We start from the raw sequence: 15658 nt of genomic DNA, 5'->3' as shown, positions 1-15658 counted from the left end.
CAGCCCTTCAATAACACAATCCTGTGTTGTTGTGAGTCATTCTTCAAGAAAAGGAATAAGGTTCAGATGTGTAAAGCCACTTACCAGTTGCAAACCCTGCAATTTGCTAAATAACAGGGTTTGCAACCACTAAATTACTTTGTTGTATGTGCTAAACCGGCTGAAAATTCAGCAAGTAACTGCTTACCAGATTGCAAAATGGATTTAGAAATGCATACTTATAGGAAATTGTTTTTTTGACCGAGGGTTGTAAAAACCCTTCCCGAAGCAGCAACCACAATCTCTGTCAGTGTGAACCACAAAAGTCAATAAATCAACCGGTGCTTAGCTCTCTGGTATTGTGGCATAAAAGAGCAGTCAGACTTAACTTGGAGCTAGTATGCAAGGTATTCATGCAGCACACAAACAGTAATAAAGTGAAAACAACACAAGAAAAATTCCAAATAAATTTAGAAAAATAGACAACATTTTAATTGAAAAAATGACACTAACACAATGTATATTCAATCGGCAGAACCAAAGCTATTAATTTTTAAAGCTTTAGGTAAAAAAACAGCACCTAAAAGACCACAGCGCTGGCCGTGGGTAACTGGTTGTGCAAGACCAGGGCAAAGTCAAAAGTTAAGGCTGACAGCGATGGACCACGATTCATCTTCACAAGGTGGATTGGACCCTGTCTTGGCTTACCTTCACTTAGAAGAAATTTTGAAGAAAAGTTCCTGAGTATTTAAAGTTTAGTGGGGCTAAGCAGCCAGCGGTGTTCGAGGAGGAGGTGTCATTGTCTGGCAGCCACTAGACGAAGATTTTTATGTTCTGATGTTGTCACTTTTTTGGAAGTCAAAAATCTCCAGCGGGATGAAGCTGCAGGCTGTAGCCGACAAGGGCTCCATGAGGCAGGATACCCCTTCCGAGAAGTCCCACTAAACAGGATTTGCTGTTGGGGGGGAAGAACGGAACGGGAGGCACCACAAACTTAGGCCGACTGGCAATGTACCTCTTGCGAATCGGTGAGCAAGTAGGTCCCAATCTTCTGTCGGTTCTCACACCACTTTTTGGTGAAACATTTTCCAAGTCTTAAGTTTGAGGTTTTGGCTGGAGAAGCACCTTTAGCCCCACTTTTAGAGGTCCAGAACACGTTGGGCACCACTTGGGGGGGGTGTTCAGGACTCATTCCAGGAAAGACCAGGTGTAGGGTTCAAAGTCCCTGGAGCCAGCCAGCTAGCCCTTTGAGTCACTCTGGTAGTCCTGGGCTTAAGCAGCAAGGCAGGCCTCAGGCAGAAGGGCAGTCCTCCGAGAGCACAAGGCAGGCTTCAAGTAGCAGGGCAGTCCTTTGACATAACCCAGACAGTGAGCACTTGGTCCCCCTCCACTCCTCACTTACAAAACCCCACCTTTGTTTTCCCCATTTTCCCCAGTCTGTTAAAATTTAGATAGAAATAGAGGCGGCCATCCACCCCACTTACCGTAGCGTTTTTCTGTGTTTTCTGTTTCCGGTACCCTGAGCCTGAAAGCAGCCGAGAGACCTCCGGAACAATAACCTGATAAAAAAAAGATGGAAAAGAAAAGACAGCAGAAAAACGTCAATCAAACCCAGAGATATCTATCTATATCTAATAGACAAAAAAAAACACGCTCCCTAGGAACGAACAGTTAACCCTTTAATTTAGAATAAAATACTTACCTAAGCAATATCGACGCCTCCCGGTGCCTTTATACCGTTCGTACGGCCACAAGAGGATTTTAAATTACAATTAATTTAAGACCAAACATGACATTTCAACCTGTTCCCAATCAAAAGTTCACACTTATTAAATGTAATAATTATTACTCAGTGTTATATTGTGGGAGAGGTAGGCCTCGCTGGAGTGAAAAACAAATTTGGAATTTACAATGTGTAGCAGCAAACGGTGGTCTTGAAACCCTGTTGGGACTGAGTACCTGGAAAGTGGATCACAGATGCTGTGCCAGAGGACGGTTTGAATTGTCGTGTCCTACAGAGAAACTGTGCCAGCAGGAGCACTAGTGCATTGGTGCCTGGGGGTGGGGGAGGGAGGGAACAGGCAGTGTTGGAGCGCCTGATGCCTGGATTATGTCCTCCCTCGCCCACACAAACAGGCTGCAGTTCAGAGGAACTCAAATGATAGGTCGCAGGGTGCACAAGCCACCAACAGGAGGACTGGTGCTGGCAACACACTGTAGGCTTTGTTTAATGAAGTGGTGGGTCTCTTGTACCCATTTTATGTTCCTCGCTGCCAAGGGCCCTGTGGTGATTGGGGCTGAAATAGATAGATTGCCCCTGCAATCCACCATTGCTAGGATGGCAGTGAATCCCTCAGGGTGTTCCCCTCACACCCAGCAACTCTGCAAGCAATACGTGGAGCAAGTGCCCCCAAGCCTCAGCACAATGCAGTTTACACTAACACCCGCCAAAGGTGTCACACGAGAGCCAAATGCTACATCACGGAGGAAAGTAGCAGCCTGGTGCGCTGAAGTATTGGCCCTGCACTCTGCGCAGGCTGTGAAGGTTGATACAATTCCCAGGGCCCCACAGAACCCCTTGTTAGCCGGGCTAACACTCCAGCATGGGTTCGCCCACAGCGGGTGCGCGCCAGGGCGCTACCGTGAGGGCCTGATCATGCAGGTATTGCACCAAGTCAGAGTAGTGCGGGCCTCTTCACAATAATGTCCGGGGTTGACAGCAGCTTGTGGCGGCCAGTGGAGTCGCATACCAGACTCGCACGCACAACTGGCAGCGCCCAGATCCTCTATCAGAGGGAAGCGGCTGGTCCAGCATAGGTGGTCAGCCATGTGTTGGAGAAGCACAGTGACCGGTGGCTGACTACTTAAAACATTTCCTGCTGACGCGGTCCCCAAGAGGGACCCCCAGTCCGAGTGGGGAGTAGGTGGCCCGGATGGCCATCTATCAGAGAGTTGCATACAGGAGGATTGTCGGAAGCAGTGCGGAGCTCTCCTAGCTCACGTCCGCAATCTTGGCCTCCTTGGCCACTCCTGCGCTTCATTAAGTTTTTGTACTGCGTTCTATTGAGGTGCTTCTCTTCATCTTTTTGCAGGACATCTGTGTTCTACCTTACTCAGGAGTTTATAACAAGACACGAGATAGTGAGTGTGGATCCCGGAATGGCCACAAGCAGCACCCATTACAAAGTGGACTGCTTCGGCAGCACACTGCCTTTAAAGATGATGCTTAGTACTCCATTCTAAGCCGCGAAACCTCCCAATCCTTAAACCTTGGTCCTTTTTTCAAATTGCTGCAATAACACCTATTGGAATCAGTCTGTCCCCACTCTTGGCTGCTCCTCCCTCTTAATCGATGTAAGTCACAAAATATGGTCAACCTTGGTTACTGTACTTATTAGACTTCAGCAGGCCTGATACCATACTAAAAAAAGTGAAAAAAATGCTTTCACTTTGTTACAGCTTGCTTAGCACAGTTAACAGCTCCCTGCCACCCAATATCCTCCTATAATGCCAACAACACTGCCTGCCAGCCAGCCTGCTATGTGCCCACTCTGCTCAGCAGTGAAGGACATGGATGCTTAATTGCTTTCTCCTCTTCCTTCACTGCCATTGTGTCTTAACCCCTGCTTGCTTCCTCCTAGTAATACAATCTCATTGCAGTGACACCGCCAGCTCAGCAACACAGATGTCTCGCTCCTGTCCTCCACACTCACCCGTCCTGGAGCAGCAGTGTATCTGTTTTTTTTGCGCAGCAGCAGCATTGACTCACTCACTTTGCAAACAGCCCGTCAGCGACTCCAACAAAGAGCCGTCCCAAACCAGAATCAGTCTTCAGCCGCGGAGCATGACAGGAGTTCTACGATGCCTTTAATTCTAATGCAGTACTATATACGCTGTGCAAAGTTTAACATCATCAAAACGGCCCTATTCACCTACAAAGATAAAATACGATGCTATAAATGCAGTTAAATGCTTTACTAAATGCAGTTGCCTTTTACTAAACAACAAAATACTTTTACTGGATGACATTAACAGAATAACATTCTCCACCTCCCCACATTTCCAGGTAGGCTAATGGCTGACACTGGCAGTCTGCTTTCAAGTTGATACATCATGTAGAATTGTGTATAATTTCTGCCTCCTTCACCCAGTCCTGAAATACTTTGTTACAAGCATCTCAGGAAACACATTCAAACTTTGCTGCATTTGCCATAGCCAATTTGTTTGTTTGCTATAACAAAACGGATAATTATATAATAACAGGCAATTGGTACATAAACATGTAAAACCCAGAATTCACCCACATTATTATTCAAAAGAAAATGACAAAAACATTTGGAATATAGGATGCGTCACTGTTGAGTCACAGATCTATTTAATCCTTGCACTTCGATGGACACAATTCTTTCAATTACATGTGCAAAAAGATAACCACATAGTTAAACAAAACTTTGTTTTTACTAACCAAAAACAAATGATACACTTAAAAATACGCATTATATGTAGAATGTGCATGCCTTTTGTGTATGTTTCAACCTGGAAGAAATCCAGCAAGAACTTTTAAAAAATGATTTCCATTCAGATGGTCATGCAGAGAAAACCATTTACACCGCTTTTTGTTAAGGGGAAGAAAGGGAGTAGCTTAGTTATTACTAAAACAAACCGGGGACCTGATCAATCTATGACGGGAGCTCTCTGACAATGCTTGTTTTTTAGTCTTTTCTGAACAACTCACCTTTGTTAGACTCAATTTCTGCTAATGGGTGCTTCTTCCAGATTTAGATTGAGACTAACCTAGCATTATGAAGCAATTGGGGATTACTGGTAAGAGAGGTAAAGGGAAGCTTCAGAGCATGATTTACATACCTTGATCTCTGCTGCGTAGGTGCATGAATGAGAACTCCTAGTTGGTGGCTTGGAATACTAAGTTGAGGAGGAAGTGCTCTACCCCAAATGTGATGTGCTTAAAAGTTACAACATCCACATGGGTTTCAGTCAAGGTTCTACCACGTTGGTGCATAGACAGTTATTCTGCACAGTATCGGCTGCTTCAAGCATTTGGTTGGAGTGGTCTCTTCAACAGCAGTGTTCTGCAAATGAGGACAACCCAGGCTCTGGGTGCTTCAAGTGAACATTACTTCACAAGCAGCTAGCCAGATGAGAGATCTATGTTCTGAGGCTAGCAGAGTTTTCAGAAGAATCATTCACTTTTTCTTGGTGAGTTGTATTGCGTGTGACAACAATATCTACTCTGGTCCCCAGAATAATGATAAATGGGGACTAGCCTTGCAGGAGCATTGTTCTTTCTTTCACTAAGTAGTACAAGTAAGGACATGCCCTAAACCGGCCATGCTCCCTTTTCTCCATTCTCTTTTTCCTTTATTTTTCCAGTACCTCTTTGGGTTTTCTGTTTGGGCCGCTTATTACCCCTTCTTTTCAGTGGTTTAATGTTTTTGAACATTGATATTTATAACTTGTTATTGCTTTGAACCAATTAATGCTCCATGCTATAGTGTGCTAACCACATAGCTTTGTCACCTCCTCATTTTAATAAAGTGTCCTATAAATACAAGTACACTGCTATTTAATATCGGCTTGATGCCCACTGAGCAGCACTGCCTATTTCAGCTATGCACAAGAGGTGTGAAGTGGTGCCTATGAGGGATTCAAATTTCTGTATAAGTGTTTAGAAGGGGGCAACTGCAGCACATAGGTATCTTGCTCTCCACAGCTTGATGATTTTGTTTAGTGTCTGGAGTTAGGTAAGCCCTTTTGATTTTACTAAAATTATGTTTATAGTATGCTTATTTGAAGGGTCTTTCAGCCAGCCCTTTTCATACATTGGTCTCTTATTGTCATTCACATTTGTCTTCCCACTACTGCAATATACAGTGTGGGGCAGTGGGGCGGCACTCTGCAATAATTGGCTAAACGTGCTGTTAGTAATGGCATTCTTCCTTTCACATGGAGCACATCCCCACACAAAGTAGTTCCCTTCAGTGCCTGGGATTACTATGGCAATGTGTGCTTGCTTGTTGAAACAAAACATAGTTCTGCTTTCAGTCAAAACTTTTTTTTTTTTTTTTTTAATGACAAGGGCCCTACAATTTCCCCAACAATAATGCTTAGCAAAAACCATAACGACACATGACATGCATTGAGCATTGACAAAGGCAAAAGGATGGCAGTCAAAGCAAGACCTATTGGCTTTGTCAGTGCTTGTCATTTTCATAGCTGCTAAGCAGTGGACAAGAGGACCCCAAACCAACACATCTGGAATTTGCCCTATTGAGTGAATGATCAGTCCCCCATGCCACTGGACCAGAGTTACATCAGACAGGTTAGTGCTTCTGAATGGCACCTAATGCTTTGTAAAAAAGACCATTACTTCTGAAATACTGGTAAGGCCTGAAAAAGATCCGTCATTTAATGGGTTTAAATCAGAAAGGCAAGCAGAGCTTGGGCAACAAAGCATAATTTGGATGATTGCTAAAAGACTAGTGGAACAAGGCAGTCACGTCACATCATACAAGCTAATGCCTCTGAACGCCGCCTAGGGCTGGGGCAGAATCGAATAGGTCAAACTAAGCAATACTTTTGAAAGGCTGGTATGCTTGGGAATGGTCAGTTCCATGACTGGTGTAAGGAACCAGGCCTGCACAATTAATGAGTCCTCATTTGTCCTCCACTGGGAACCAAACACCACACTATAGACTTTTACTCTCTCAGAGTAGCAGAGCAGTCAAGGTCCTACAAAAGGGAGGTTGTGTGGGCTATTAATCACCATTCGCTGGCATGCAATAACAACACTCAATAAATAATTGTCCAGTCTGTGATTTTCTTTGGAAAAGTAAAAGTACATTTATTACACATGCAGTATTGAATACAATGCAGTAATTTACAAATATAAATAAGGCTGGTCAAAATACTTTTAATGATTTTGCATAATCACCGCTGACTTCCCAAAGGGTTCAAGTTCAGAAACCAAATGTCAAAAACCATCATTGTAGGATTAAATGCAATATTAAAAAATAAACATTTGTAATTGCACTTATTAATGTTAATAAAGAATATGCACTTTGATAAGTTGTCTCTGTCAACAGTATTATTTCAATGAAGCACTTACAAATGTACTTCACATATGTCTTTCTGCTTTTTTACATACTTTCAGCCATTGAAAATGCAGTTATAAAAACAGGATCTAGAGGGCATCACATTTTGAGAACACAATATTTAACTATAAACTTAGCCCCTATAGGGCGTTCTTCAACACGTACCTTCCTTTAAAAACCTTCAGGCCACAATAACTACAGCCAGAGACAGCTGTAGAGCACATGTTCCAGCCTAGGGTGTGTTTCAAAATGTAAAGAAGGGAGCATAGTCTGCAAGCGCATGGAGTGAGACTCGTCCCTTATGCTTCAGGCTTCCGCAGGCCATCTGGCTCCACCTGATCGGCAGTCGAGATGTACATCTGAAGAATCACTACTCCTGTGTGAGGAGCTTCTTGCCGCCCACCTCATTAGATGCAACACCACCAGCTCATCTCAGCACAGCCTTCTTCTGCGTCGCCCACTGCTCCCCACCCGAGGAACCGGGGTGACTGAAGTAGCCCCTGGTGAGCATGGTACATCTCTGAATCCCGACTGCAACAGAGAACCTGCAACAAGACTGGGTGAGCTTTGCCTCTTGCTCCGGTCCTCCTAATCTGCAGAGACATGGTGCGATAAAGCCTAGGGAGAAGGCTTTGGCGACAAGAGCGGCCCACTTGTCATCCTCACCAGAGTGACGTTCTACCACTGGTAGCTCGGCCTCAGAGCTATTGAGACTTTGACCCTGCTCAGCGCCGGAGGGAGGGCGAGCCCTTACTGCCAAATACTGCTGCACTTCATTCCCCTTCAGCTGGATACTTGTTGCCTACCTTGCCACAAGCTGCTGGGGTCTTGAAAACTGGGGACATTACAGGCCTACTTAAGCTACATAGTCGAGACTTTCAAGTCCCTTGAGGGCGCTCTTCAAGGATTGGTAACTGGGTCCCCCACCTTGTCCCAAAGTACAGCTGCCTCTGTAGGCTCATCCAGCGCTTGCCTGATGATGACCACATGCCATATATGCACCAGGTCTCCCCTCTGAGACCCTTGGCATGCACAAAGATGTCTAAACACACAGCCCCCTGCTGCCCCCAGCCTACAGTGATCGTCTGGACTGTGGAGACTTTCTGAGGTCCATCACTGAAAGCACTGCCTTACTGGATGTGGTTGGCAGGGTGAGCTTGAGGCCTAGACCGATGACCCTCTGCCTGCTAGACACAACAGTTAGAGCCACTTCCCCTACCTGCCCACGTGTGGTGGTCCGACCTCAAGATAAAGGCACAACGTTCCCCCTCTGATCAGCTCGGACTACAGACTTTGGGCCTTGGTACGCACGATTGACTGCCTGCCTCCTGGACCGCCACCATGAAGGCGCTTGGACACTCACAGTGGAGCGCTCAAAGTCTTCCAAGTACATTACAGTGACCTTTCTCTAGATCTAGCCATCTCTCAGAGACATTAAGTCACCTGATGACCAATCTCCCCTAGAAAAAGACAACTCGGCCTCTATCCCGATCATTGAGGAATACATGGCTCTTTTCCTACAGGAGATTCGCTCGGAGATTGGATCACTCAAGTCAGACTTCAAATCTTGTCTCTGGGACATACCAAGAGCCATCTCTGAAATAGTAGTTTGAGTCGATGATCTGGTATGCACCGTGCCTGGCCGTTCAGAAAAAGAGGAAATGCTCTTGCACTGGGTAACAACCATGGAGGACCACCATATTGAACTACAAGCCAAGCAAGAAGACCTGGATAATAGAAGCCGGTGTAACAAACTCCACATCAGGGTCCTCCCCTGAGGCTTGGGTGTGGGGTGTGGGGGGGGGGGGAGGATATTCTGGTGTTTACAGTGGACATGTTGCTGGCAGTCTGAGGTAACGCTGATCTGCCCCTACTGAAGCTAGGCAGAGCACACAGGGTGGCTTCTGTGCCAGGGCGCCCAGACGTGACGCCTGATAGCCTGACTAGGGTCCACTTCTTCACAGAGAAGGAAGATATCTTAAGTGTCTCTAGATGCAAAGCCAATCTCGTATTCTGAGGCCACACTATACGGCTGTAGCAGGATCTCTCACCCATCTCGCTGTGCAGAAGACACAATTCAAAATAGTGACAGATAAACTTAGGGAACTGAACATCTGCTACTAATGGGGCCACCCCATTGCCCTTTTATTTTCCTGGGAGGGGAAATGCTACACATTCCGTTTTCTGGAAGAGGCAAAGCTTCTCCTGGGTCTGAAGTCTGCAGCGGAAATAAAGGCCCCTTGACGTCTTGTGTTCCAAACAGGGAAGTGCTGTGACCTGCCTGGACGGTGATGAAGCCAACACTCTACAGAGCGCCAATCTGAAGAGGATTCTTGAGAAACCAAACAAGATATCATGCAGTACCTCAGGACCATGGGCAAGAACACCTCCACAATCCTCTTGGCTTTGGGGTCCCTTTAGCATTTTCAGCCACATTTGTACTGCCTGTGGCTGATACCTGCTAGTGGAGAGAAGTCACAGTGGGATGACTACTATGTATGAGTACCCTGGCATGTGGGGGCCTGGGGCACTCTTGGTCGATGCATCAGCGCCTGCCCAAGCCTATCAAACTTGTTTGGCAGCCCATCCCCTTCGGCTTGCACCCCTGGAGAGAGACTTGTCCGGCAGAACCTTTGCACTGAGATGCTGCTCTCTGCGAGAAACAGTTGGACACGTTGGGCCCGGTTGGCCCCTGTTCTTTGGTTTTGTTTTGTATGCCTTTTTTCCACAGTTCTCACAGTTTGTGCTAGGGCTGTGTTGGTCCTTCTCAGATGTCATGTCTGACTTTCATACATCAGAGAGAGGGCCATACTCATGATCTATCAGTTACCTCAGTGAATGACTTGCTACTTTGCTTGGATTTAATGGGGTGCCCACTGCACATTGACTTAGGGGTGGGGTGGAGGGCAGGGAGGACTTGACTCTTTACAAAACCAAAGCAGAGGGAGACCTTGGCTTCCCAAGCATTAGATCTTATGTCCTGGCAGCTCAGATATGCCCTGCACAAGACTGGAATCACAATCCAGAAGGTAGAAGTTGGATTCAGGTTGAACAGCATTTTTCTCAAGCTCTTCCTACTATAACTCCCACAGGGAGCGTGTTCCAGAAGCCGACATATGTCAACTACCACTCACACAACTGGAGTACTTGCAGCAGGCTACACAAAAGATGAGTTCCACAACTTTCCCCTCTCCGATACCCCCCATATTTCATAATCTGGATTTCTCCCTGTGCTTTACGGACCTAAGATCCAAATGTTGGATTGGTTGCAAAAATGTTGGAATGGTTGCACTCCTTAGAAGATCTCTACTTGGATATCAAACTATACACTCAAGAGGAGCTATATACAGGCAGAGAGGATACCTTCAGACTTACACATTTGCTTATTGAGCGGACTTGCACGAGGTGATAGAGGGAGTTGAAAGGAGAAAGACCGCACTGGAAGCTATAGCTGCAAATAAAATGGAGAGTAAGGAGATCACATGACTGCAACGTACTATCTCAAATTTGAATTTTAAAACAGCTCTATCGCACTCTCGGAATGGGACATGGGTCACAATATCCCAGTAGAAAACTCAGGTTAAATATGGCTTGGTCCCCGAAACCTATCTGCACATCTCATCTATGGCTTACACTCCTACATGCAATGTTTGGTGGCTGGGACGCATGTTGGAAAAACTGTAGCGAAAGAAGAACCTTCTTTACCAGGTGGTGGTCTTGCAGTTTCATTCAGGCCTACATGAAAGACATCTTATCCTACATTAGACCGATCTTAGGAACCACTCTTTCCTTGAAATCTCTATTGTTACTCCTGGGAGACCCTGGTGGTAGTAGAGAATATCTTTTGACCAGTCTACGAGGCAAACTCATTACACATTGTGACTTGTTGAAGTATGTAGCCAAATACAGCAGGGTTTAGTGTGGGACTGTTGAATGTGGTAGGTATCACTCACTGATGCCTGTTTCATATTTATGCAAATTTGGTAACTGTAAAAATTGAAAAGAATGTGGTTAAAAAAAGTGTAGAAAAAATATATAACCTATGAGTAGTGGCTGCACACTAGTGGCAGCACTCTTAAACTTCTGACAGAGCAGCAGTCACAATCTACAAATTAGCAGTATTACACCCTCACAAAGATGCTGTACTAGTCCCAGTAACAGAAATGAGGCAGTCCCTGCTCCAAGGGGATGAAGAGGGAGACCAGTCTGAACCTTCTGGCCATGCTACACAGTTCAAGCTTAGTGGCCTTGTCATTTGTCCCTTCACCCATCAGCACAGCTTCTTATAGTAAGAAGTCCAGCAGCAATTAATCTGCTTGGGATTATTTTACATTTCAGTTTTGCGCAGGTTGGTATAATAAATGTTGCCATTCAGAGGAATTAACATCTTGCCGGTGCTAGATTCCTTAGCTGGAAAGAAAAAGTTATTGTCACAGAGTGCTCAGTCTTCCCTGCATCTAAATGCTTAGTGCCCTTGAATGCTGTAGGCAGCAGAAAGAGAGGGGAAAGGATGGACCCTAGCAAGCAGGGAGAAAGTATTTGTCCCTTTTTGTCCTTTTTAGGGTCGAGCCTGCGTCGCATGCGTATCGCTAGCGAGACGCTTTAGGAATTATAAAAGGGCTCGGAGTCCTGTTCACGTCGGTGTCTTTCATTGGTTCGTGGGCTTGCCTGCTAGAATCTGCTTGCTTTCATTAGTGGAAGGCACGCATACGTCATGCCTTTTCTGGTGTTGAGCCTTCCTCGAGCACAGCGACCAAGTACAGAAAACATGTGAGGCTCGCTGTTTCCCGCCAGTTTTGTGGACTACCTTGTCTCTATTTTCACAGCGCGATCTCGCTTGGCAGAAGTCGAGCGCTTCGCATAATATCGACCCTGTTACACAATTGGACTTTTGCCGGTTATGTACATAATTGCACTTTTGCAGATAGGTAGCAGCGCAATCACGCTGTTTTTTGTCTTTGAACGTGGCAAGAAAAATCCGCTTGGGAGTTTACAACTGGTAATAGCTGTAACTCGGACAAATGCGAGACCCTAGTGCATTGCAAATGCTTGTTGTTTTTGGAAACATTTTACTGTTAAACAAAAGCTTTACTGGTATACTCTGTTACACCACGTCCAGGTCCTCTAATTCTCACTTACAACTGTTTGCATCTTTGTTCATGTACTAATTTGCTGCCCCCCTTAGCCAAGAATTCAACATGCCCTTTAGATATTCCGGTATCCTCCACATCAGGTCCCCACATGTTTAAATTTGTCTCAGGCTTTTTTGTCCTCATTATTTCACAAGGGATATCTCTTGTTTATCGGCTTCTGGCCTTATTCATTATAATAAGTCACAATTAACTGTGCACATTCTACACCATATTGTTGAGGTATTTTCATTCCCTTTCAGGACTTCAACCTCCTTTGAGAACCTTTTGCCCCAGGAAGCCTTACTCTTTCTAGGGGTCTTATATTCATCCTTCTCTTTTATCCAATCACAAAATCTTCTCAACTGCCCCTAGTAGCCCTTCTGCTTCCAGTGTTCCAGACAACTCCACTCTGGTATTTTTATGTTATTCACCTCCATAAAGACCCTCTAGGAGCCTCCGTTCTTCTTCCTTGCCTGAATTGTGCCTCTGTTTGTACCCACCACTGTCTAGAATGTGTCTCCCCACTGATTGTGGCAGCAAACGCACTGCACTCACTTTCATAGTCACTCTGCCTTGGGTGCAGTTCAGACACCATTCATTGACACTTGCAGAAGTAAAATAGTAGAACCACAATTGGTTGTCTTACTACAGTTTTTATTAGGTGATATGCTATAAGACGAAAAATACTTTGGACATATGAGTAAAACACACTATATATTTGTCAAGGGCTGGATCTCATGGTGTTTCTTACCTCTTGTTAGACAGTGCATTGCTTTCCAGCTAAGTGCAATGTGGTGCACATTTAAGACTGCAGACTAACACCGTGCTGTACTAATTAGAACCAGTTATGGAGAGGAGAGAGGTGCAGTCAATGCAGGTCAAAGATGTGCTAAATATCTGAATTGGATAGCAATGTCTCTTCTTTTACGTTATTTAAGTTTAATTATGTTTTTTTTTTTCTGATAGGCAACGGCTATGTCTGTGGATTGCCGTGGATACCACGCTGTGCTTTCTGGGTGAGCATCACTTTCTTTCTGTTTGAAGTTCCTTATAGCTTTAACTGTGTGTCCCTTAAAGGAATTTGCATGTGGTGTAGATTGGAATCGGAGATTAAAGAACTTGGTGGAAGGGAAACTGTGGAATGACCTCCTCCCCCTACCTTTGCACCTCACACACCCTCCTTGTCTTCAGAGAAAACTCAAGACATGGCTCTTTGAGTAGTAGCTTCTAACGCACAGCTGCATCGCCGCGCTTTACAAATCCTATGATTGATTGAGTGTCATATTTATTTTGCCCTGCTTCACTTGTACCCTAAAACAAATACATTTTATGAAGGATAACTCCTAGTCCCTGCACTCTTCTGTTGCAAGTCATGGATGAGTCTGTACCTAACTGCATCACATGTAGATGCCACAAATTAAGCAAAAAACAGACATTTACAGAGGGCTTCACATTGTGTTGATTGTATAGCTCACACACCTACCTTTTTTGATACATATTTTGATAATGAGAATTATGTTTCGGATTTCATATTTCAGTTTACAAGTTTTGAGGGTGGATTTGTGTAATAGTGAATTTTCGAATCGCGCTCACAGTTAGACTTAGCTATCAGTATCTTATCCTGACATTGTTTTTGCCAGAAACAAAAAAATTAACATTCATCCAGAACCTGTTCATTTTACTCAAAGATCTTATACTTGCTGCAGGGGAGCCTAAACTTCATGATGTAGACATGCTCTAACCATGTTAAACTTCATTTGATTATTTAAAATAATCATACAAATTCATTCAAACTTTAAAATCATACAATTTCCCATTTAATCAGTGAAACCTCAAATACATACATAAAAAAACTCAGATTAAAAGTATATTTAACAAGCAGATAAAAACGTAAATGATTTTCGAAAACAAATAGCTACTTTAAAAAAAGGAAGAAACCATACAACATGAAAAGATATTAGCTAATAATGTAGAGATTACCATTGGTTGTGAATGACCATGTTTTGTCACCTGACCAACTAGTAATTTTATGTCCCATCACAGGGTCCACATGTAGTTGCTTATAAAGAGCCTAAGGATCTTAATAATTTATGTACAGAACGCTCAGCAAAAAGGCATTATGAACAATAAATCAACTATTTTGATAGTACTCTCTAAGAATACATTCTGTAGTTGGAAAGATATGCTCAAGTACTCGTATTTCCCATCAAAGAAGATCCCAGAGAATATTTTTTTCAAAGCTGCAGATAATACAGCATGCATTTCTACGACTACAGCTGTCTCAGAACTGTGTTCTGTAGGGCACTATCTGTAGTCCCAGCACAAAGATGCTTAAATTGTTGACTCTTTCTCAGGAGTCTCATAATAAAAGTGCTAGGCCAGTTGGTAGGATTATCAGAGGTGGTTCAAGTTTCTAACCTAAATCAGCATTACTGATTTGTTTCATTTGTTGACATTTCAAAATGGCTGTGCCTATGTTACAAAAAAGTGTTAAACAGTTATGTCACACAGGCAAGAAATGCACAAGATAGTAATGCAGATGCAGTGGTTCAGAGGACACTTTCTGCTTGAATGCTCGATGAACTATGTAACTGGTGGTTCCTTGAGTAAGAAGAAGTGGATCTTGAGTTCTGCTTTGATGGTGTACATGGATGTAGTTAAGCTCAGCTCCAGTCGCCCTATTGTGCGCTCATCTCTGTAAATTCTACACTTACTTTTTGAACTTGCTGGATTTGTGGGTGCTAATATGGCTTCTGAGGAGGTGCCTCAGTAGGATTCAGTGGGACCAAGATAAACCTCACATCATCTGTTGTGACCGCTTCTCATCAGTCAAGTTTCCCGTCCTTTGGCTGTGTATACAAAGCTGTGTGCATGAAGCAGAGCATCATCATACAAAGGTCATCACAAGCAAGCTGATAGGCATAGATGAAGGGCCGTTTTCAAGTCTGGCTTAATGTGATCTTAATTAGGGTCCAATTATATTTTGAAATTGCTGCAGTACACTATTCTACCAAAGTACCCAGAGTGAGTTCTTTCCAGAATCCTTTGTCATTCCTTTGAATCCATATATTGTACATAGTGAGAATCAGACTGGTCCAGCATAACCCATCTACAGTTACCATTTAGAATTTTTACAAACCCTTAGATTCTCATTGGGCACTTCAATAGATACAACACATGCTAATACATAGGTTAGTGATCAAGAATTTAAAAAAGATTGTTTTTTTTAAATAAGTTGCCGATGTTTTATGTGACATGTGCTTCACAAATATGCAATATCTGATACTGTTATATAGGGTTTTGACATTCCAAGATCTTAACACTCCTAGCTGAAATTTGAACATGAAGCATATGGCACAGAAAACAGTAAGTTTATTCTTAGTACAACAGCACTTCCACATCACGGCAGGCAGCCAAGTGTTCGTAGCTCAACTC

At 44.0% G+C, this 15658-nt stretch overlaps 1 protein-coding gene across 3 annotated transcripts in view; it reads left to right on the top strand.

Annotated features, from left to right (window-relative positions):
• Positions 1 to 15658, top strand: part of WDR59 (WD repeat domain 59) — an 813082-nt gene that overhangs the window by 31353 nt on the left and 766071 nt on the right. For all 3 annotated transcript variants that reach the window (XR_011199955.1, XM_069217643.1, XM_069217642.1), the window contains exon 2: positions 13190 to 13239. Coding sequence is in view for 2 of the 3 variants with exons in the window: in XM_069217643.1 (XP_069073744.1) it covers positions 13190 to 13239 (50 nt within the window). In the remaining variant the exon portion in view is untranslated. The remainder of the gene's footprint in view (positions 1 to 13189; positions 13240 to 15658) is intronic.

This window comes from Pleurodeles waltl, chromosome 12 (genome assembly GCF_031143425.1).
Source record: "Pleurodeles waltl isolate 20211129_DDA chromosome 12, aPleWal1.hap1.20221129, whole genome shotgun sequence".
Lineage (NCBI taxonomy): Eukaryota > Metazoa > Chordata > Amphibia > Caudata > Salamandridae > Pleurodeles > Pleurodeles waltl.
The sequence above is the reverse complement of the archived record's forward strand: the minus strand, read 5'-3'. Positions and strand labels throughout refer to the sequence as shown.